At 46.3% G+C, this 24,159-nt stretch overlaps 1 protein-coding gene across 2 annotated transcripts; it reads right to left on the minus strand.

The window, feature by feature from the left end:
• Positions 1 to 943: 943 nt before the first annotated feature.
• Positions 944 to 17,216, minus strand: POPDC2 (popeye domain containing 2). Of its 2 annotated transcripts, XM_021692576.1 has the most exons (4): positions 16,726 to 17,216; positions 12,167 to 12,275; positions 6,556 to 6,946; positions 944 to 1,029 (listed from the first exon to the last, which is right to left on the minus strand). In XM_021692576.1, the coding sequence occupies exons 1-4, from the start codon at positions 17,214 to 17,216 to the stop codon at positions 944 to 946; spliced, it is 1,077 nt and encodes a 358-aa protein (XP_021548251.1). The 2 variants fall into 2 exon arrangements, with proteins under 2 accessions (XP_021548251.1, XP_044770161.1); XM_044914226.1 differs by lacking the exon at positions 944 to 1,029 and having other exon boundaries at positions 6,458 to 6,946.
• Between the last annotated feature and the right edge of the window lie 6,943 nt (positions 17,217 to 24,159).

A 24,159-nucleotide genomic window follows, 5' to 3' on the forward strand; every position in this document is an offset into this window, starting at 1 on the left:
AGCCATTTGAGTGTCCCCAGACTAGGTCCCAAACAGGAGTGAAGTCTTGGAGATGACTCTAGCCCCAGCCACTATCTGAACACGACAGCACGAAAGACCTTGAGTGAGAATAGCCCAGCGGGGCCCAGTCAAGCCCCACGTGCATCAGCAAAATAAACTATTTTAAGTCACCATTTCAGGTATGAATGTTACACAACAATGGATAACTGGAATATATGCTGAAGTATTTAGGGAAAAAGTAAAATAGAATGTGTTAAATTTATAAACCCACTTTGAAGTGTTTAAGGAAATTTAATTAACTGAGTTTGTTAAAGTCCCCCTAAAAACTATTGTTTAATGCTAGGGTCCTAAACAGAACAAGAGATTTGTAAGTTGAACTTAAAAGCTTAAGAGAAAACTAGGTTTTTAAATTTCTACTTCCATAAATTGAATCTAACTGGAAAAAACAACAAACAAACAAGCAAACCGTGAAAACTTCTTGGCTAGCTGACTTCAGAGACCCTTACAGACAGTTCCAAGAAACAACATAGGGACAAAAGCCCGAGTGATTTATTGAGTGCTTACGAGGTGCCACGCCAGGTCTGAGGTGCGTTACCTAAGTCATCTCATTCGATGCTCACAACAACCCTGTGAGATGGGTTTCATAAGTCCCAACTTTACAGGAGAGGCTCGGAGAGCCTATGGGACTTGCCCAAGACTCTGCAGTTAGTGAAGGATGGAATCAGTGCTTTTGCATTTTTGGGTGCCTTCTTCTGGAAGGAATGCTGGTGAGGGCAAATCTGCACAAGTTGCTGGGGGTCCTTGGCGTAGCTGTAGCCCTGACGTCTCCTGGGTCTGCTCCGACCTGGCCCATGAGCCTTCTAGTGGGTACGACGGGATGTGCACTCAAGTGACCCTCCTGTGAGGATTCGTGTGGCCGGAGAAAAAGGTAGCCTGTGGATCCTTAAAGTTCAGGAGTGTGGGTTGGAGCCAAGGGGGCCTGTCCCCTGGACGTAACTTTAGAGTAACTATGGAGAGGAGTTCTAGAAGCTGTGGAAAGAAAAAGAGGCAGGATTTCAGCACTCTGGCTCCAGCTAGCTTGCCTCACTTCCCAGTGTTCTTTTCCGTTTTATCTTCTTCTGCTAATTCCCACTGTTTTAGCTAGACCCAAGGCCTGACATGGTAGGGGCAGTTGTATCCTTGAATCATTTCATTCTAGAAACCAGCTTTGAAGTTATTTAGCCCAACCTCGCATTTTATAGGGGAAGAGACCAAGAGATCAACTCCTAGTGCTTCCCATGAAAAATCTACAGAACTCTTCTTCCTATCTGGCACTACTGAATGAGTTTCCAAAAAGTCTGTATGGCAAAATGATGAGTTTAATAAGGCCCCCATCTTTTATTTTCACACAGAGACAGGTAGGTGAACGAGGCCTGTACAACACAAGCAGGAGGACGTCGGGGCGGGCACGGCGGCAGGCTGCTGTGAGCCAGGGGGCAGGGAGGGAGCCGCTGCTCCGGCCGAGCTGACCCAACATGGGGCCTTGGCGGGGAGAGCGGTGCTACCACCCAGACACCCAGAACCCGAGGCCCCGGGGGAGCTCCTGCCATGCCACGGTCAAGGGCACGTTTTCCACTCCCGGAGTCTTTCCAGTGGTTTCTGCGGGAAAAGTGCTGTTTAACAAACCCGACAGCTACAACAGCACCTGACAGCCGCCGCAGAGAGAAATTGCACGCAATGGGTAGAGCGTGACTAGAGTGGGTATGGTGTGATGGTGTTCTGTCTCCCCCTGAGTCAAGGAAGGAAAAGAGGTGAGGCTCTGGCCAGTTGTTGGTTACTCAGGGGCCGAGGAGCTCATCGTGTGTGTTTTCTCTGGGTCTCCATCTTTTTGCTGACCCTTTTGTTCTCAGGGGCCTCTGCCAGTTGCCACCTTCCCTGGAAAGCCAGACTGGGGGGAAATGAGCGGAAAAATCGTGTGCCTCTGACAGAGGGAGAGGGAGATTGCTAGACAATTCCACACACAATAGGATCATGAAATACCTTACACATTCATCCAGCACTTCACAAGTTACAAACTACTTTTGTATACATTATCTCAGTTACTCCTCACAGCAACCTCCTACCTGTCTACCTATTAGTAGGTGTTAATTATCTATGAGACTATTAGTCCTGTTCTGCAGATGAGCAACTGCTCTTTATGGTGGCTGAGTGACAGAACCGGAGTCAGGTCTTAGAATCACAGAACCGTAGCGTCACAGAGCTAGAAGGCACCTTACCAGCAACAACCTTACCAGCGTTCTTCTCTCAGAGCCAGAATCAACCTGTAAGATCTCTGAGATCCCCTCTTCTTTCTGCTTGGCCTCTTCCAATGGTGAGAAACTCACAACTCTATGAGGCATCCCATTATTAACACTGCGCAAAGTCCTTCAGCCCTTACCTCATTTGCCCTCAAGAACTATACCAGAGGAAGGCAAATTCTAATTCCCCTTCTTTTTGAAACGTGGGGCTATCGCTCTTGCTCATCTCTTCCAGATTAAACACCTTCACTTCTTTCTACTGTTACTCATGATGATTCATGATGTAGTTACCTGGCACAGTGCCTGAAATACACAGTAGATACTCAAATGTTTGGTGAATTGGTTCTCTGGCCCTTGGTACTATTGTCCTGGTCTTGTGCTCCTTCCCTGACCGCAATTAGCCTCCATGTTGTAATCTGCTTCTCATTTGCTTGCTTATTTATTTAAATAATAGGGAGAAAGGCAGTAACGTATGGTTTCTACTTTCAAATCACAGTTTTCAGAATAACTTGGAAACATAATCAAAATTGGCCAAATTTCAAACAGCTTTCAATTAATTTGTGCTAACAGACTTGTGATCTGACTTCACTGCTCACTCCAGAGTTGCATTCACTGAGCATCTCCTGTAAGGAAGACACAAAATGGAATGTTGTGGAGAGCGTCCCCAGAATTCAAGTGTGTCATGAAGGCTGGGTTAATGGGAGGTCTAACTGGAAGACCCTGCATGAATGCATTATGCTGCAGTGCTGCTCTGTCCATTAAAAGAAACAACATTCAATTCTGGGCACCACCAGACTAAAAGATGCACCGTCTTGAGGGTTGCTGGAGTGGTGGGGGGTGGGAGGGATGGGGCGGCTGGGTGATAGACCCTGGGGAAGGTTTGTGCTATGGTGAGCGCTGTGAATTGTGTAAGACTGATAAACCACAGATCTGTACCTCTGAAACAAATAATACATTGTATGTTAAAAAAGATAGTAGGAAGGGAAAAATGAAGGGGGGGAACCAGAGGGGGAGACAAACCATGAGAGACTATGGACTCTGAGAAACAAACTGAGGGTTCTAGAGGGGAGGGGGGTGGGGGATGGGTTAGCCTGGTGATGGGTATTAAAGAGGGCACGTTCTGCATGGAGCACTGGGTGTTATGCACAAACAATGAATCATGAAACACTAATCAAAACCTAATGATGTAATGTATGGTGATTAACATAACATAAAAAAAAAGAAAGAAAGAAATATAGACCAGAATAAAGCACCATAAAAAGCTAAAAAAAAAAAAAAAAGATGCACTGTCTTCCAAAGAGAGCTCTAATGGAAGCCCAGACTATTTTTAGCGGGTCTTGGTGTGAGGGACAAGCACTGTGTCATTGTGATGAAGCTGTGTCATTCTCAATGAGGCTGAACTCAGCCAGCTTCTTGCCTCTTATGTAAGTGCTGTGTCAGGATGAACAGCACTGAGCTTATAATGCTGGTAACTGCAGGGCCAGGGAGGAGAGGATGAGTTGTGCCCTGCATTATAAAGGACACAGTAGTAAATCACTACCAATCACAAGGGACTATGCTTACTCATTAAAGGAATAGCCCTAGAAGGGGCCTGATGGCAAATTAAGTCAAACCAAGCACCCCAAAACACAAGTCCAGAAAACGATCTCTGGTTTAAAGTACCCCATGATCACAGACTGAATTGAAAGCCATCTGAAATTTGTACAACTTGACCAGGTTTTCAAGTTGCTCTCAAAATTCTGTGGTTTGGACGTAAATAATATGTTTTTTCCTTTCTATTACCTAAATAAACAAAACATTGAAAAACCTACTCTCTTTATATTGCCAGTACCACTACTTTAGAAAGGGAGTTATATGAGCAGTTTTCTCCTCTCGAGGTTCAGAAAAACCTGGATTTGAAAGGAGGTATTTTCATATGAGAGTCTTAAGGGTGGAGGAGCTTTGAGACTGAGTGGTGACCTCCTTTCACATAGAACATCCGCACTTGTCATCACACGGTAGGGGGTAGACTCTTCACAGGTGCAGCATGGAGGGAACTTCTAATCAAGCAGGACCCACCATTCAGCAAGCAGGACAGTCCCAAGTCAAAAGAGAAATAGTAGTAAAATATGGCAGAGGATTCTTGCTGAAAGACACTCGGATGTCCTGGAGCCCGTGTCCATTATACTGCTGACTGTTTCTCTTTTCCTCTTCCGAACAACTCATCCATTGCCTTCTTACATAAATCCATTAAGACCTTTGGGGTCCAGCTGGTCCAACACACTCAAGCACAGAAAGTGAGGTTTGGAAAGGTCATGTGGTTTGTAAAAAGTAGCAGACCCAGACACGGAAACCAGGACTGCAGGCGCCCAGTCTGGCTCTCCTTCTGGTTTATCATGCTGTGCCTCCTAACGTCTGGGAAAACTCATGCAGGAAATGTGTAGCCACCTACAGCTGGGAATATTCACACCTTCACTCGAATGGTTTTATCTACAGGCAGAGGGAGAGGTACTAATCTTGGAAGAGTATGGATTAAAGACCAAGATGAGGGTGCAGGGTAGTTTAGGAGAAAGAGCAAGGCAGGAAAGTGGGGGAAAAAAGGAAAAAAAGGTAATAGAGAAATACATGAATGATAAAAGTGGGGAAGATGTAAGGGACAAATATGGAGAGGAGAAATTACCTAAGAAAAAAAAGGACTTTTTCCTTCTCCTAAGCAGCAAATGCAGGCAACTAAGGACTGAGCAGAAGTCAGAAAGAGGGAAGAAAGAAGAGCAAATAGAACCAGGAAAAGAGAAGAAACCAGGAAAAACATGAGAACACCAAGAGCTAGCAGGAGTGAAGAGTGTGGACAGGGGGGTAAGCGTGCTGGACGAAGAGAGGGATCCACAGAACGTGACCCATATGCATGGACGGGGGTGGGCAAGCAGGACCGTGAGGGTTAGCACAACGGGAAGGACGTGATGAGAGTGCTCAGTGCAAATGGAGGAAGCCAGCGAGTGCTCTTGAGTCCTAGACAGATCCATGGAATTACTCCAGAATCAGCCCAACTATGGTTCTAGGGAGTGGTGTTACAGGAGACGACAAATTCCCTATCTATCAAATAGGACATCTAACCTCTCATCATTCGCCTCCCCTGCCTCTGTCATCATTACATAATTTGTTTTCACAAAATAGATAAACACTCACTCATTCCCCTTGTGTACCCTGGAACCCTTCCTCCCTGGGCTAGTTTCTTGAAAAATTTGTCAGTGCTTCCCAAAGGATGACGGGTCTCGTGGGCCCCTGCATCACACACACACTTGGAAAGGCCTTCCCAACCGGCAACCGTGGGATTTTCCTCAGGAAAAGCCAGGCCTCCGCCATGGCCAGGTGGAGTCCCAGAGGAAAATGTCACAGCATTGTGAGAGCAACCAGGGGGAATGTGAAAGCAATTTCCCAGAACTACTCAGTATAGCCTTTCTTGTACATTCTCCTGAGCTGTGAGGGAAATCCTGCCCTTCCGGTTAGGTCCTCCCACATTAGTGCCCATCCACCTCACACAGGTGTGGTTTGGGGGAAAGCCAGGCCATATGATTAGAGCAACAAAGCAGCACCCAGTCCTCTGCCTGAGTAAGCAAGGTACTCTCCACTGGGGAAGAGGAGAGCAAGGTGGGACATTTTCCTCCGGGGTGATCAGCCTATATCACATGCCCCTTTGAAATTTGTGATTTTAACAGAGCTAGCTGCCAACCCAAGCTAAAGAGTGACGGCTTTCTAGAGCTGCCTCTACGCTCGGAAGAACGGATAGGAATTAGAACCATGGCAGCCTTTTTTCCCCTTTAAAACGCACGCCACAAATAAAATCCCCTTTAGCCCTGGCTATCTAAGGCCTTAACTCTTCACACAAACTTGCAAACAATTTCACAACCATTCGCTTGCTCAAAATGTCAACCAGCCCACTTTCCAAAATGCAATCACACTTAATAAAAATGAGTTTAAAAAAATCCCTCATGCCTTGCATGCACCTGGAATGAGTCGCTACTGCAAGGTTGGGTTAATGCCACTTTCTGGGAGTCCTCTGAGAGGACAGCCTCCATGAAAGAGGTTTTTTTGCCCTTACAAGCCGAGTTAAGGCCAACTGTTGGCAGGAAGGCGTGGCAGTTGCCTTCTGAGTACTTACACAGGATCCTGAGCCGGGTGGCTGGGCCCATGTTAGTTCTCCCTCACCTCATGTACTCCCCATCACTCCTATAATCCATGAACGATTCTGATCCCGACACCTCCTCAAAATCCTCCAGCACCAGACTGGTGGAGTCCTCACCCAGGACGCCGCTGTCAGGCCTGGACATCCTGGCCCGGGAAGGAGGTGCAGGGGGGCCGGCAGAAGCCGGAAGAGGAGAGCGAGGGGGTGTTTGCTGGGCGGATGAGGCCATGGCTGGTTCACGGGCTTCCTCATCATCCTTCTCCGACTCTGGCCCTGTGTCGGAGGCTGCAGGCCCCAGGACGTGGTAGAGGCTGGGGAGGCGGATGTCGAAGCGCAGCCCAAACTTGGCAAAGAGCTTGTCATTGAGAGCGTAGAGCTTCTCTGAGATGTCATAGCCCAGCAGGGCCGAGAAGAGGTGGGAAATGTATCGCTCTTTGGTCAAAAGAAGGTGGAGACTTTTCCGGGGCCAGGAAATGTAGCTACACGGGGTCTCAGCAGTCAGAGTGACCTGAGAGGGGTCCAGAGAAGAGAGTGAAGGTTTAAATTAGACTAAACGCCCATGCTTAGCACAGAGAAATATACAGTTACTCAACAAACGGCTGCACTTTTGTTGAAGAAACTGTGGGAGCGCCCACCCTGACCTTGCCTGGAGGAGGTCCAGTGAATGACTTTCACTTGTGTGCTCTGATATGGAGGGCGTCCTTGTCAGCAGCCCTGGGTCCAGCCATCCACTCACTGGGCCTTCACCCCCTTGGAGCCTCAGCTTCCACGCCCAGTCTCCTCAGCTCTCACATTCTGTGGTCCCGTGGCTGATACCGTTAACAGCTAAGGGAGGTTCTGAGTCTGTTATGATCTCGTGAGAGAGACGGGGCCTCCTACTGCCCTGAAGGTAGGCCGGCGTGCTGATGACAGTTTGTTTTGAGAATAAAGAAGGAGAATATATTGCAGGAGGGATTAAGGACGAGTTGGAAAGCAATTCAGTTAGAGAAGAGCTTCTGATTAGGCATGCCAAGCTGCATCAAGTGGCAGAATGTTGGCCTGGAATTCAGGCCCAGGGAGCTGCTCTTGACGTGGCCACGACAAGTAACCAAAGAGATCCGATGGCTAAAGTCAGAAGAAGGGCAGGAAGGAAGAGGAGCTCTTAAAAGCACAAAGTCGAGGGCACCCCACTCTCCATTTATTTAGCCACGTAGGGATTTCTGAGCACCCACTGCGGGCCCACGACGCAAAGCTAAATTGCACTTGCAGGGTAGGAAATGTGTGCCTGGCACGTAGCAGGTGCTTGATAAATCCTTATTAAAGCAATGAGGAGTGGTAAAGCTAGGCTTAAACTAGGATAGCTTAACTAGGATAGTAAAGGAATAGGGTGTAGAATCACACAATTTTTTATAATCAGATTGGCCACAATATTTATTTAAAAAAATTTTTAAAGATTTTATTTATTTATTTGAGAGAGAGCGCATGGGGGGGGCAGGGGCAGAAGGAGAGGGAGAAGCAGGCTCCCCACTGAGCAGGGAGCCCGACACTGGGCTCAAACCCAGGACCCCAGGATCATGACCTGAGGTGAAGGAGATGCTTAACTCCCTGAGCCTCCCAGTCGCCACATGGCCCCAATACTTTAGAAATGAGAAGGCCAGCAGGGCTCATGATGAAGATTTGTGAATGAGGACAGCGGAGATGATAATGATGATGACAGTAGCTAACATTTATTAGGAGGTGACCGTGCGCCAGGCATTGTGTTCAATTCTTCATGTGGATTTTCTAACGGTAGGGTTGACTTCCAACCATCCTTTATTAGGGATCTCCTATAATCCTTTTAATTCCTGCATTGTGTCCCAGAGCTCCCACTACCCTCCTCTCCTCTCCCCTTCTGCAGAACCCTGTGTCCACTTGCTTCCCTCACTTCCTCCCCTCTGCTTCTCGCCCCCTAATCCCCAGCACTGAAGTCAGGCCCCGAAATTACCTCATCAGGCCTGGGAGCTGGCTTCAAGGTCCAGCTTTACCCCTTTACCAGCTGTGTGGCATCCGACAAATTACTTAGTGTCTCCGAGCACGCTGCCTCAGGAGAGAAAATGCTGAAAGTAGTACCCACAATCTGCCCCTTCCTAGCAGTTGAGCAAGGAGCTGTCGCTATCTGCCGGGGCCCGTGCTGGAGGTGCGCTAACAGTTCCCAAGCAAGAAATCAGAGTCCGGACCCTGAAGAGGGTGAGTGTTGGAGTCACTCTGGACGTGACCAGCGTCCTTGACATCAAACACAAAGACCATGGGCATGCTTATGAACATGATCTTACTTCCTTCCATCTTAAAATAAATCAAAATCCTTTTTCTCCAGCCCGCTTCTTTGGCTAACTACCACCTCATTAGTTTACTACCCTTCTCAGCAACATTCCAGAAAAAGAGTAGCCTGTATTTGCTGTCTCCAGCTCCTCTCCTCTCACTGTCTCTGAAACCAGCAAGGCTTTGTCCCTTGCAGTCCACACCCACTGCTCCTGGTAAGGTCACCAGTGACCTCTACGATGGCGTGGGGCATCAGTTTTCCTGGTCGACCCTGCTGAAGCTCCCTCCTCTTTGATGCACTTTCTCTGCGTGGCTCGCAGGGTGTCTGGCTCTCTTGGGACAATCTCCTGGCAGCTCCTCTGAGACTTCCTTTTGATCTCTAGCTCCTACACACTAGAGTATCCTAGGGTTGGTCCATTCTTAAACACTTTCTCTCTCTAAACACACTCACTCAGTGATCTCATCCAATCCAATGGCTTTAAATATCATCTGTATGCCAAAACTCCCAAATCTGTATCTCAGGCTCAGACTTCATTCCTTAATTCTAGACTCAAATATTCAACTGCTAGTGCAGCATCTCCACTGAAATGTCCACAGATGACACAAATCTATTATATCCAAAAGTGAACTTCCTCTCTTCTCGCCTAACTGATTCTGCTTGTAGGCTCCCTTGTTCCAGTTGATAGCAGCTCCATCTTTCCAGTTGCTCAGACCAAAAGCCTTAGAGTCTTCCTTGAGCCTCTTTCTCTCACACACACTACACCGAATGCATTAGGAAATCCTTTTGGCTCTCTTTAGAAGATTTATGCACCGACCCTACATGATGTGGTTCCTCATCCCGTCTTTGACTTCCTCTCCTGCTATTCTCTCCCTGTCCTCTCTCTGTTCCAGGCCTCCTTTCTGCACCTCAAACATGCTAGTCCTTCCCACCACAGGGCCTTTGCACTGGCTCTTCCCTCTGTCTAATATGCTCTGCCCTCAGCTTCTCAGAGCTCACACTGTCACCTCCCTCAGGTCTTTGCTCAGATGTCACCTGCTCAACAAAAGACTTCTATGACCACCCAATTTAAAATGGCAACTAGACCTCTCTTATACCACTCTATTTTTTTTTTTACTAGCCCTCACTATCTTTTAACATATTACATAATTATTCATTATGTCTATGGCTTATTTTTTATCTCCCTTACTAGAATGCAAATTGCACGAAGGCAGGGAACTTCTTCTGTACTGTTCACTGATACATCCCAAGCACCTTTAACAGTGCCTGGTATATAATAAATGCTCAGTAAACATTACTGCAGTGAATGAATGAGTCAGGTAAAGACCACAAATCTTACATGCTGCAAAACAACCGAATGTCACTTTCTCAGGTCCTGTATAAAATCCTTCCTCAAAGGTCTTCAGGAAGCCTGCTTATTGCTTGGTTCCATATATTATGCATATGTCTGTAATAAAGTTTTGACAACCTTTTTCTCTAATTCTCATTTCAGAGGCTGGTTAAATGGATTAAATGAAATAACATATGGAAAGAGGGCTCGGGTCCAGTAAGACACATATAAACTGGGGAAATAATGATGATTTCTGTGTGACACCTTCTATGCTATGCTCTTGGTGACCAACAAGAGGGCACAGTGCTGAATAGTCAGTAAGTTCTTATTTAATTGGATTGCTGAGAGGTGTGATGGAACATTGATTCATTTGTGGTAAACACAATGAGAATTATGCTTCAGTCACTGTGGATTGCCCTATTAGTCTGCAAAGACTGTAATTGCAAAAGGCAAGGACAGGATGAACTATAACTCAGGACAATGCCTGACATTTGCAAAGAGGAAATGGGACTTTACACAGCCAATAATGAATGTGTGGATCTCACTGCTCCCAAAGGAGGTGCGCACTAAAAATAAAAATGGGAGGAATATGACGGTAGCTACATTCCAGACTGAGAGGCCATCCGGGGTTATAGCCTCTCCTTTCAAGCAGAGCTTAGGGGAGGACACCCGGCTTATCCCCCACCTGTTCCTCGGTGTCAGTGTCAGAAACAGGCTGGTCTGGCTGGCTCAGGACCTGACTCGGCCCTCCTGGAGGTTCTTAGGGGCCTGAAGGAGTTCTCATAGAAGGCTGTTGGGCTGGTTGGAGAGGGTGGGGGTGTGTGTGGTGGGAAAGGAACTTGATCAGTGGAGGCCTAGGGCTGGTGGCCCAGCAGTGGGATCGGGATTACCCCTCAGGGTCTGTCCTCATAGAGCCAGGAGTCAGGCTGGGGCAGAAATAGGCCCAGCCAGGTGGCCCTGCCTGGCATGTGTCTATTCTGGGGTTAGTTCCTATGCTGGCTTGAGGGACTCCCCAATAGAAGTGGTAAAAGTCACATAGAACCCAGTACTAGCGAACTATCTGGACAGGGGAGTCCCTATGATAGGGTGTGTGTGTGTGTGTGTGTGTGTGTGTGTGTGTGTGTGTACTCCACTCTACTGGTAGCCCTGCTCATTTTAAAAAAGAAGAGTAATAGTTGAGCCAGGCAACTTCACTTCGTCACTTTCTAGATGAAGACCTTGGGCAAATTGCTTGATTTTTTGGAACCTCAATGTCCTTACCTGTTAAATGGGATAATAATAATATCCACCCCAGAGGGTTGTTGTGAGAATCAATAAGGCAATATAATATTTAGTGCCTGACACATAGTAGCCATTCAGTAAGGGAGAGCTACAAAGCAAGGAACCAAGTTTTGAAGGATTGGCAGAGAAGAGAGCAGGGCCAAGCAGCCAGGCCCCCACCGTGGAGCATGGCAGTGACTGCCTCATAGAGTTCCCTGAGACACCAGCTGCCCACTGCCAAGCCAGGTCAGCAAACCTTTACTGAACACCTACTGTGTTCAGGGTACTGTCCTTTGGAGTCTGGGAATAGAGGGAAGAGGAAGCCCAGATTTCTATCTCAAAGAGTCAGGAAAGGAAACCAAATCGTTAGAGCAGAGAGCAATCTGCGCCCCAGTCAGCATAAGTAAAAGGAATAGAAAGTCACACAGACAGAAACCCGAAGCTGTGGGGATTAGAAGCCGATGAGGTCAATCTGGGCAGGCTTCAGAGGAAGTAAGCTGCCATGGCCTCGTTTGGGGGGGGCGGAAATGTATTTCAGAGAGAAGGTAGGGTAGGGGCCAAGCATGGCCATTGCAAAACAGTGGGATGTGTTTAGAGAGTGTGGGTTTTTATGTTGTGGTCAGGGGGTCTTCCCGAGTTTTTGGCCTCGGAGTGACATGGCCTCTCAGGGTTTAGCACCTCCCTGCCTCCATCCCCTGCCGGCAGCCCAGGACCTCTTTCCACAGAAGGAGAGCGCTCCCACCCCTAGCATCACATTGGCAGTGGTTCAGAGAAGAGATGTGGGTGGGGAAAGCTGGAGGGGGGCATATTCCTGGGTCACAGTGGGACAGGGTGGGCCAGAGCCGCCACAGGCTCTGGATTACCTGGAACACTCCCTCCTCCGAAGGCTGCAGCGATTCCCACTCAGGAGAGTCCATGAACTGGTAAGGGAAGATGTAGTGCAGAAACTGCCCATCCTGGCTCACACGAACCCTGGCAAAGGGAGAGAAGAGACTGTGTGGGAAAAGGAAAGTGGCCACCCAAACCCTCTTCAGTTGAAATTACGTATTTAGAAATGGAAAATGGTTAGGATCCAATATGGGCTTTTTCCTCTTTCCCCTGGAAAACTCAAGAGTTTCAGCTTCAACCTCTCTCTAACACTGAGTTATACCAGGAAAGGAGGTGTCTCTAGCAAACAAAGGGGGGGCAGAGAAAGAGATCTCTGAGATACACTCTGTCCATTGGGAAGGAGCTATTGTTCCATTTTTTTTTTTTCCCTGGAGCTTTACTGGCTAAATACACATGTATGGAATACCTCCTGTGTTCCTGGAGGTCTGGAAAAGCAGAGATGGGTATGATCTGATCCTTGCCTTTAAGGATTTCACAATTTAGTGGAAATCCCAGACGTGTAAATCAGTGTGTGCCCTTGTGGAACCGGAGACTAGAGGAGGGAGAGAGATTAGTTCTCTTCAAATGGCAGACTTCTCAGAGATGACATTTTTTTTTTTAAAGATTTTATTTATTTATTTGAGAGAGAGAATGAGATAGAGAGAGCATGAGAGTGGGGAGGGTCAGGGGGAGAAACAGACTCCCTGCTGAGCAGGGAGCCCGATGTGGGACTCGATCCCAGGACTCCAGGATCATGACCTGAGCAGAAGGCAGTCGCTTAACCAACTGAGCCACCCAGGCGCCCTCAGAGATGACATTTGAGCTGACTTTTGAAAAATGAATAGGATGCTGAGAAGCCAATGAGGATGGGGATAGATGGTGGTGTGGTAGTCTGTCTTCCCCTATCTGCTCTTTCCTTTCCTCCACAGTACTAGAGTTTTAGCGGGGATTGCGGCTGATCAGCTAGAGCGCATTTCCCTACCTCCCTTGCAGCTAGGTATAGCCACGTGATTAAGTTCTGGCCAAATGGGATATTAGCGCTCCAAATCTTGCTCCTAATGAATGGCTGCATATATGCATGCATACAAATTACCAAAGACCATCACCAATTAATAAGCTATTGCCTTTTGTCTGACAACTTAAGATGGAAGACAGAAGGGGATATAGCTCTCACACCAAGCCAAGGATGTGGTGTCAACCCATAGTCTCCGATGGCAGAAACACAGGTGCTCCTACAAGACCAGGTGATATGTAGAGATAGCCGGGCAAAACTTCCCTGAGTAATAAAAGATACAAGAGAAAATGAAGTGCCATGCTCTCCTACCTCAGGGTCTCCACATAGTCTGTCCCCTCTAGCTGGACCTCTTCCCAATCTCCACCATCTCCTCATATCTCAGCTTAAACATTCCTTCTTCCAAGAAGTTTTGTTGACCTCCCCAGAAAAGTTAGCTCCACCAGGTACATGCTCTGACTGCACTTTGCATTTTTCCTTGGAAACATCATGTCTATGATTTGCCACTATGTCAGGCATTATTGATTTTCTTGATAGACAGTAAGAACAGTATTTTTCATATTTTAACACTGCATCCTTAGTCCCTAGTGCTTTTAATAAATATTTTTGAAGGGGAAAAGTAAGAAAAGAAGGTAGGAATGGAGGGAGAAAGGAGAGAAGAAAGGAACAGATTGAATTGATTGTGTGAACTCACTTGTGTCACCATAAAACGGGACTAACATCTCAAGGAAGAGCTTCTCGAATACAGGAAGAGAGATAGCAGGAGAGAACAAAGCTGCTGCTGGATACACCAGACCCTCTTACCAGATCCTCAGGCAAGAGATCTGACCACTTGAGCAAACTACGAGGAGTGTCATCATTTAAAGTATAACATCTAATGAGCCCACGTGGCTCCCTGAAGCCATTTAAATTGGTATATTATGCCCTTTATCATTTAAGTCTCTTCTGCCTTCTTGATCCCCTGGATGACAGGTATTGCCTCCCACATGAAGAGCTTAGACAGTTAGTTCTAGGAGGCTGTGCATGAGAGAATTCTGTAGGAGAGAAACTCACCAACAGTAAGCCCAGCTTAACAATGTGACAAAGCTTGGGGAAGTCACTTGGCCTTTCTGAGTCTTAAAAGGGACTGGTTGCATATACTAAAACAGAACAGAAAGGGCATCTGAGGTTTCAGCAAAGGGCTCCAGATGAGAGCCTGCACATGATATGGGGGAGGTCCGCCCAAGAAGTCCCTACTTCCTGGCACAGCGTTCTTGTACACCTTTGAGGTGTTGGGTACCTCAACTGCCACCAGCCCAAGGTAAAATGATTCTCCTTTAAAACTGGAGCCTGGTCGGGCGCCTGGGTGGCTCAGTTGGTTAAGCGACTGCCTTCGGCTCAGGTCATGATCCTGGAGTCCCGGGATCGAGTCCCGCATCGGGCTCCCTGCTCGGCAGGGAGTCTGCTTCTCCCTCTGACCCTCCCCCCTCTCATGTGCTCTCTCTCTCTCAAATAAATAAATAAAATCTTTTAAAAAAATAAATAAAATAAAACTGGAGCTTGGTCACAGACAGGAAGCCTCTTCTCCCAGCTCCAACTTAGCAAAATTGAGACAGGATGACATGGAAAGGTAATAAATAAAACTCTTACTCCAAACCTTGAAAAGCAAGAAAAAAACCTGTCTAATTTCTGACTCAGGTTTTTGATGCTAAATATACTAGGAAAAGCCACACTGAGGGGGCAAGCCTACCTCTCCCCGTCACAGGGAAGGGGTCTTCTACAAATTCATGGTAAATTCATCATATTAAAAATAGATTTAAAATATCATATAATAATCACACACCATACAAGTGCTGCGGGCCTCTCTCCCACCTGTCTCAGCTCCCTCCTCTGAACAGAAGAGCTATGGGCAGCAAATAACATCCTGGATCTCCTGAAGGAGAACATTTCTTAAATTGTCTTTATTTTAAAGATTTTTATTTATTTATTTGTCAGAGAGAGAGAGCACAAGCAGGGGGAGCGGCAGGCAGAGCGAGAGGGAGAAGTAGGCTCCCTGCTGAGCAGGGGGCCCGATGCGGGGACTCCATCCTTGGACCCTGGAATCATGACCTGAGCCTTAATCGACTGAGCCACCTGGGCATCCCAGATTGTCTTTATTTGAAGCATGGAACCGTAGGCGGCAAACATTTTGGCAACAGTCATAATCTACTTCTGTTTACACATGTATTTCTTTACAAATCATTCCATTTGTTTACACTTCAATTTATCCATAAATGAAATGAAATGTCTCCCCACAAAAATCTCATAGATCATTCAACCCAGGACTCTGAGTCCAAACAAAATCTCACGTATACCTAACGCTTTTGATTCTACACAGTAGTACAGAAATGCGTGTTATTACTACCAGTAGTCATTGTGGTACCATCATCATCATTCTGAAACTCTTTTTCCCCTTTTTTTCCCCACCTTGGAATCAAGCCTGATGATAAGATTACGATCTTACCTTTTCTATCAACTTCTCCTGGTCTCAGTTTTCTCAGTTTCCTGGAAGGAAACTGAGAAAATAGCTTTTGAAGTACTTTGCTTGCTTTCCATGGAGGCAGCCCAAGTGTACCAGGTTACATAGTTTACTGTTTGATGCTCAGCCCCACAGAGAAGTCCCACTAGGGCAATATTTCAAAGATTCCACGACCGCCTCCCAAATGTACAGCATGGAGCCCCGTGGTATTTGTTCAGAAGATGTCAGCCAATGGCCAACACTCATGTATAGGCTGATTGGGCATACACTAATCCTGACTAAGACCACTTCTGCTAATTTCTGCTGTCACCGGTCCTAAGAGGAATCAGCCAGGTATCTCTACCAAATCCTCAGTGAGACATGTATGGGCATCACTACTCTTCCTTCACTGTGTGGTCTTCTTGGTACTTGATCACTGGTTTGTAAGAATCTCAATAGAACAAATAGGAATGGAAAAGTGGACAAGGAATATTCCCTCTCCCCACCTCGTTGTATACCAAATGGCTTTCCCACAGAGTCTATATAGGATATCCTCACCATAATTGGGGCTCTTTCCTTGATGCCCTGGCAAGATATAGGCGCTGTTCCCTGCACATAGTCAGCACTTAGGAAATACTGAATACATATGGAAGGAACAAATCAACCTTATTGAAATGTTCACTTTTTCAAAGCTTACAGAGATATTGTGGCAGCTTAAGCATGACCTGCCGATGTGTGTAATGCGTGTGTGTATGTGTGTGTGTGTGTGCATGTGTGCGGTCATTTTAGACCCAGGCTCAAGAAACACTCACCCCACACCTCCTAGCACCAAGCGCACACACAGTCCTTCCTGCCAACCGAGAAGCTATCTCATGATCTTGTTTCCTCTTGGAAAATGCTAAGAAAGAGGAACCAAACCCATGCTTAGAAAAAAAATCTGTTTTTGTTTGTTTGACTTGCCACATCCTTCCCTCAATGGAAGGGGCCTCAGAATGGAAAGGGACACACTAGGAAACGAGAAGCATGGGCAGAGGGAGGAAATGCTAAGCCGTGACGGAGTAGCTTACCGGCCAGAGAGTAGCAGGGACAGGCGGTCGATGGGTGTCTCGCCCTCCACAGCATAAGTCTGCTCAGTGGCCAGAGTCAAGACCTGCTCCTCACAGCAGTGAACAATCTCCTTGTACACCTGCAGAGGCACCTGCAGGGGTAGACACAGTGTCTTGTAGAGGACTTCGAACTCCTCAGGGAGGGTGTTCCTGCGCAGGCGGTAGATCAGGTAAGCCAGCTGGAGCAGGCAGGCCATTGCCAGCAGGAAGCTCCAGAGGATAATGTCCAGGCCGCAAGCATCAAACCAGCCCCACATCACACAGCACACGTAGCCCGTGCCCAGGAAGCCAAAGAGGTAGAAGCATCCATACACCCCGCTGCCCCCCATGAAGCCCAGCAGCAACAAGCAGTTGGCCAGATGGTAGACGGCCCCTTCCAGATCCCGCTTCCAGCCAGCGCACACGGGGCCCTGCCAGAGAAGCTGGCTCACGGCCTGGCTGTTAGCACTCATCTTCGGGGTGTCTCAAAGCCTTGCCGGGGCTCTAAGACTGTCCCCACATAGGAAATTCAAAAAATGGATTAGTCTGTCCTCCCAGGAGGTCTCCTCACGTCCGGCTTCTCGCCACCAACTCCACCTTTCCTGAGAGGAATGCCTCCAGGAGCTTTGGGAATAAATGGCAGAGCATAGCACACTTCATGGAGGATTTTTAAACTTGTTTTCCCCTCTCTGTTTCTTTCAGCAAGGCTCTGGCCCTCTCCGCAGAGCTCTGGCGAGCTTCCTTGGCTCCAGGTTTCTTAGGACAGTCTTCACATTTGGCTCTCAGCAGCAAACCTAAATTGTCCCGAGGCAAAGCTAGGACTCTGGGGCTGAAAACTTTAGCTGTGAGGGATAAAGTGGCCACATCCTGCTCTCAGTTGTCCCCACCAGAATGAGGAGAGCCCAGCACGGGATGCACACTTGTGTTCCACTTGGAATGCGTCTCTCTTGGCACCGGAAGAAAGGGTGACCCCAGATGCATACCATGTTTGGAATTGGAATCCAAGAGGTACTGGCAGTGAGAAAAAACAGACCAGGCACACAGACAGGCTGGCAGGGCACTTAACATATCTCCCCAGAGGACAAGACCTCGGGAGCCAGGGAGGCAGGCGGGGAGAACAAAGGAAAAGTGAGCGCAGAATTTACCACAGTGCCTCAGGCAGGATACTGTTCAGAGTTCCTGTGGGGAGGGCTAGGGGCTCTCCTGGGGTAGGAGGACACATCAAAGTAGGAAAGTAGGGGACTATTATAAGAAAAAATCCTAACAGTGAGAACTGGAAAACCCCTCAGAGCCTTTATTAGGTCACATTATAAACATCACTAGGCATTTATTTGACATCCATTAAACAAAAATGACTATGCAAAGCAGCTCTTTGAATTCTAAGCTGAATTTCTCCTGCTTATGTCTGGATCTAATAATAGTTAATACAATGGTAATACATTACTCAGACCATCACTCTACCCATTATTTGCAAATTATAATAACTGCCACCTATTAAATACCTACCAAGGGCCAGACCATGATTAGGTATTTTACACACATATTATTTAGTCATCACACAACCCTTCCAAATAAGTATTGTCTTTCTTCTAGGTCTGAAGGAAACTGAGGCCCACAGAGGTAACAAGTTCCCATAGGCAGTTAAGTGGTCCAGCCAGGATTTGATCTCAAGTCGGACTCACTGCTGTGTGCCAAGTAGTTTGCACAGTAAGTGGAAACAGACTAGATCCATGACTCCCAACCCCACACGCTGCCCCCTCCCGGAAGTCTGATGATGTCTAAGGAACTTCTGGATGAACCTGGCATCTATTTTGGGTCATCAGAAAATAAATCTGGAATATGCAAACATTAAGACATGTCCCTCCGGGGACGCCTGGGTGGCTCAGTTGGTTAAGTGACTGCCTTCGGCTCAGGTCATGATCCTGGAGTCCCGGGATTGAGTCCCGCATCGGGCTCCCTGCTCGGCGGGGAGTCTGCTTCGCCCTCTGACCCTCCTCCCTCTCATGCTCTCTGTCTCTCATTCTCTCTCTCAAATAAATAAATAAAATCTAAAAAAAAAAAAAAATACAGTTAAAAAGACATGTCCCTCCGGCTTCCAAATGACTCCTTGATTTTTTCCCTTGCTGCTAGTTAATATTTATGATCAGTATTCCTATTGCCCCTGAGATGGGGGGACAGGTACTCAGTAAACCGTCTAGAACTATTTGAATACTCAATCCATAGGGACTTTTATTATACTGCTGATAACCTAACTAAAATTAGTGAGAAATTAGAAATTGGCAAATATGCCAAGGAGTAGAAGTTTCAATTCAACAAATATTTACTGCTGTTTACTATGAGCCAAGCACTTAGAGAATCAGATTCCTAAGAGCTTTCACTCTATCGAGGGAAAGATACTTCAAAAAACAATGGCAATTCAGTGTGTGAAGCACAGTAACTGAGTTAAGCTTAAGGAGAAGTAGCTGCCTGGAAGGAAGAGTGGTGTACAGGAGGGAAGACGTAAGAGCTAACACTGGATTTGAGGTGTAGGCATTGAATGAACCAGGTAGGTAGAGGGAGAAGAGCATTTCTACTGGTGAGAACGGCAGAAGCATAACCACAGAGTTGTGAAAATGCAAGGCATGTTGAAGGAAGCCAGTTTTTTCTTTTTTTCAGATTTTATTTATTTATTTAAGAGGGAGAGGGAGAGAGCAAGCAAGCGAGCATGGGGGCGGTGCAGAGGGAGAGGGAGAAGAAGACTCCCCGCTGAGCAGGGAGCCTGATGCAATGCAATGCGATGTGATGCAGGGCTCAATCCCAGGACCCTGAGATCATGACCCGAGCCCAAAGCCGATGCTTAACTGACTGAGCCACCCAGGTGCCCTCTTTTTTTAAAAATTAAAATCAACTGACCAACAGATGTGTATTTTATTCCCTTCTTTCTAAAGTTGAGGGGGTGAAAATCGGTGGCAAAGGAAAAGAGCTGGAGCGCCTAGAGAAGGAAAGGCCCTGCCCCCAGTCTTCCTCACAGCAATGATTGGGATGTCATTTGAGCAGTAGAGTTTGGGGATTTCCATATGTTGCTTTTATGTCAGCTGCCTGCCTCCCAACCAACCCACTGACTTGAGCAAGCAGCAGCTGTTCATCCCTCCACCTTAGTCATGCCTCCAGAGCTGCCAGAGTGGCTATTCCTGCTAGCTGTGAGCCAGGAAATCAGAAGCAGGAAAGGAGAAGCAACCAAGGCTCTGCCCAAGATAGAATTTCAAAGCAGGTCCTCTTTCTCAGCAAGCCTGACGAATGGGCCAGCCCTGACCCGTTAAAGAGACAGGCAGACCCACTGACTGTTATTCTCAGCCTCCCTTCTTTGTCAATCCACATACATGCTCATCTGAGGATGCTAACATTTATCAAGCAGCTACTGTTTCCTCATGTCATCCCATGGTACCTTTTTTCCTTTTTAATGGAAGAAACAAACTCAGAGAGGTTAAGAAAGGTCACAGAGCTAGTATGTGAACTAAAGCGTAGGTCATTTAAATTGTATGTTCTCTGTGTTGTCCCACCTTGTTAGGTACCCTTGGGAGTTTATATGTATCCATATACAGGCTCCTTTATTGCTCCAGGGGATTTGACTCTGCTGTTGGGGGCGGGGGATGGCATCACCAGTGCATAAAACCCCCCATGCTACCTGCAATGACAATGACACTGATGCCTGAAGGATGGGGCCTGTGATGGGAATATAACAATGCCAAGTTGTATCTTGTTTTTATTTATTTTATTTTATTTTTTTAAAGATTTTATTTATTTATTTATTTATTTATTTATTTATTTGAGAGAGAAAGAGAGACAGAAAGAGAGAGAAATAGCATGAGAGGGGAGCAGGTAAGAGGGAGAAGCAGGCTCCCTGCTGAGCTGGGAGCCCCATGTGGGACTCGATCCCAGGACTCTGGGATCATGACCTGAGCTGGAGGCAGTCGCTTAACCAACTGAGCCACCCAGGCACCCTGTATCTTGTTTTTAAAACCACATTTGATAGAACAGGAAAAAAAATTTGTGTAAAAATGGTATGTTCTTTTTAAAAAATCAATTAATTAATTAAGTTTTTAAGTAATCTCTATACCCAACATGACCCTGAAATCAAGAGTTGCATGCTCTATCGACTGAGCCAGCCAGGTGCCCCAGAGTGGTATGTTTTTATAAGGAGATCCACAAACATGCAGGTAGAAGCACAGTAGAAAATACTGGGGGAGAATAAAAGGAAACAAAGAGAAGTCACATCATCACATCATTTGTTGAGTTGATTCAATTCAATAAGCATTTATTTAAGCAAAGTATGTGTGCCAAGCACAGGGGATATAAAGATGAGCAAGACAATTGTCGCTTTCAAGGAACTGTTGGTCTAATGAGGGAGACTGACCCAGAAATAATTGCAATCCAATAAAATAAATATATTTGGGGGTCAAAGGAGGCACTGATCCGGGAGAAAGAATTCAGAAAAAACATCACAGGGAAGGTGACATTTAAGCTGGCCTAAAAAGATGATGAGGTGTTCCCCAACTAGGAGGAGGGCATTCCAGGAAAGGAGAACAGAATGTGAAGTCAAGCCCAGAAGTAAAACAAAAATACACGACAGAGTACAGCCTGCTGTGGGTGAATGAAAAGGAGCAGTAGGGGGGCGCCTGGGTGGCTCAGTCGTTGAGCGTCTGCCTTCGGCTCAGGTTATGATCCCAGGGTCCTGGGATCGAGCCCCGCATCGGGCTCCCTCCTTGGCGGGAAGCCTGCTTCTCCCTCTCCCACTCCCCCTGCTTGTGTTCCCTCTCTCGCTGTGTCTCTCTCTGTCAAATAAATAAAAATAAAAAAATTTAAAAAAAGAAAAGAAAAGGAGCAGTAGGACTTGAGGCAGGAGAGCCAAGCCGGGCCAGGTTATGAAGTCAGCGGGCTGACCTGACTCTCCGAGTAGCGCTGTGAAAGACAACTGGTCTGTGAGCTGGTACTGGTCCATGAGGAGATCAGGACAGAAACTGAGAGAACTGAGACATTTTTTATAGCAATTTGACAGAGGGAATTCTGGCCTTTTAATGCAATATAAACTTTGGGCTTGTAGAGTATATGTGTTTTTTAAACTGAATTTTTCCCATCTTCCTAGTAGTGGTTGTTAATTGGAAAAAATTAAACCACGTATAGTTTGAAAAGCACTGAGCTTGAAATTAATCCTTTCCTAATATCTATTAAAATAGAACAGAGGCATGATCTAGGCTTTGGACACATACTGCGAAGTTGACCTTAGGCAGACACTACTGTTTGTCTGTCCTTCAGCCATTCTCCATTTTTCCCTAGTTTACGGAACTGTGATTTTGCTTGGGCAGTATGTTAAGGAAGGTGGGCTTCTCCCTCAGTTGCCAGAGCCTGAAATAAGACTGGTCAAAGCCAGGCGTGATATCCTATTCCCCTCTCTGGCAACTGCCTTACAAGTGGGCATGTGACTAATGGGATATAAGAGGAAGTGTGTGTGGGAGCTTCTGGGAAAAAGCCTTCCTGACAGACAGTGAGGAGGCCTGCTACCTTCTATCCTGGCTTGACCAGTGCAGTGCAGTGATGGAATGCTTGAAGCTACCATGAGATATCATATACCTAAGGATGAGAAGGATAAAGAGCTGAAAAATAGAACAAGTCACACTTCTCCCAAGTATTACTGAGCCACAGTCTCAGATCTGAAACTTTCAACCTCTAGACTTCATGACAGGAGGTAAACTACATTTATTGCTTAAGCACTGTAGTTAGGTGGTCCGGTACTTGACGGTGAATGCTTCCAGATTCAGATCTCCCGTAGGATCTCCAGAAGGACCACTCTTCAGGAAACAGTTCTCTGAACATCTGCTGATTGTTTTATTCTGTGAAAACTTAACATCAGACAACTTCTTGTGTTCTACTAATATATTTCTCTCAAAAGTTTGAGTAAACCATGAGGGGAAATGCTCCTTTAAACTCAATTTGACCATTCAGGATGACTTGGTTGTTAGTGGACCAAGGTAGTTTAGTGGAGAATTGGTTGCCTACTCAAAGTCCATCTACCCCTTCCTCCTTGTTAGGGAATTCCAGTTTTGTGCTGATAACTATAATTACACACGGATCCAAGGGCAGTGGTGGGGTGGGGGGTCCTGTTTAAGCCAATCAGCATAAGGCATTCTGTTTGGCAACTATTACTGGTCCATAAAAATACATATAACCTAATTTGTCTCAATCAGACTTTAAAAAAAGGGATTTCATATTTTGGGAATGGTTTCTCTCTTCTGCTGGACTTGAACAAGAAAGTACATGGTTTCATCAGTTCTGGAAGAAAGAGCTCTGAGATGAAAACAACTTGAGTCTTGGATTACCATCATTGAACCTATGACATCATTGCATCTAGAGTTTGCCCTAACTCTGGATTTTCAGTCATATGAGTTTCCCTTGATGAGGATTTTCTATAACTTGCTTTCAAAATCACCACAATCGACACAGATGGAACTACCAGCTAGCAGTTTTTGATAGCTAAAGAAAGAAACCCTGGGTAGTCACACATGCACTCTTTTTAGGATAGTATCTTGGAATATTCATCATAGTACTGAGTATTCAACTTTATATGTTTATAGTTTATATACATGTATCTCCTAGATTATAAGCTCTCTGAGAGGCTTAAGAGTAAGACCGTGTCTTACATCTTTGTTCACTACTTAGCACACAATTAGCATATATTATGTCCCGAGTAAATGTTGAGTCAAATAGCCTCTCATCTCCTTGTATGTCTGATTCACACATGAATATTCAACACCTAGTGCAGTTCCTTGCATATAATAGGACTTCTCTAAATATGAACTGAATGAATAAATGAATTTCGAACTATGAATATGTGATGTTTATATTAGATACTTGGTACAGCAAAGAACATTGGGCTTGAACTTGACTGACAAGACTTCTATCCCAGGTCACCAGCTATTTGACCACAGCAATTTCCTTAAACTGAGTACCTCTCACCTGTAAAATGGGGAGTATGGTTTTTCCAGCAGCCTCACATCAGACTGTATAGTTAACCTGAAGTAGGCCTTGCTTAGGGTCATGATCCTATCTTTTCTTTTTTAAGATTTTATTTATTTATTTGACAGAGAGACACAGCGAGAGAGGGAACACAAGGAGCGGGAGCGGGAGCGGGAGCGGGAGGCTTCCTGCTGAGCAGGAGCCCGAGGCGGGGCTCGATCCCAGGACCCTGGGATCATGACCTGAGCCAAAGGCAGATGCGTAACGACTGAGCCACCCAGGCGCCCCATGATCCTATCTTTTTAAAAAGATTTTATTTATTTATTTGAAACAGAGAGGGCAAGAGCGGGGGGGCAGAGAGAGAGAGAGAGGGAGAAGCAGACCCCCTGCTGATCAGGGAGCCCAATGTGGGAATTGATCCCAGCA

This window comes from Neomonachus schauinslandi, chromosome 1, assembly GCF_002201575.2.
Source record: "Neomonachus schauinslandi chromosome 1, ASM220157v2, whole genome shotgun sequence".
NCBI lineage: Eukaryota > Metazoa > Chordata > Mammalia > Carnivora > Phocidae > Neomonachus > Neomonachus schauinslandi.

Bases quoted from the DNA above. Each gene is read 5' to 3' on its own strand.
- POPDC2 (XM_044914226.1), bottom strand. From the start codon at position 17,216: ATGAGTGCTAACAGCCAGGCCGTGAGCCAGCTTCTCTGGCAGGGCCCC. The intron at 12,276-16,725 runs GTAAGCTACTCC...TCCCTTTGCCAG, and splicing joins TCCCTGCTACTCTCTGGCCG to GGTTCGTGTGAGCCAGGATG. The intron at 6,947-12,166 runs GTAATCCAGAGC...GACCCCTCTCAG, and splicing joins CGGAGGAGGGAGTGTTCCAG to GTCACTCTGACTGCTGAGAC.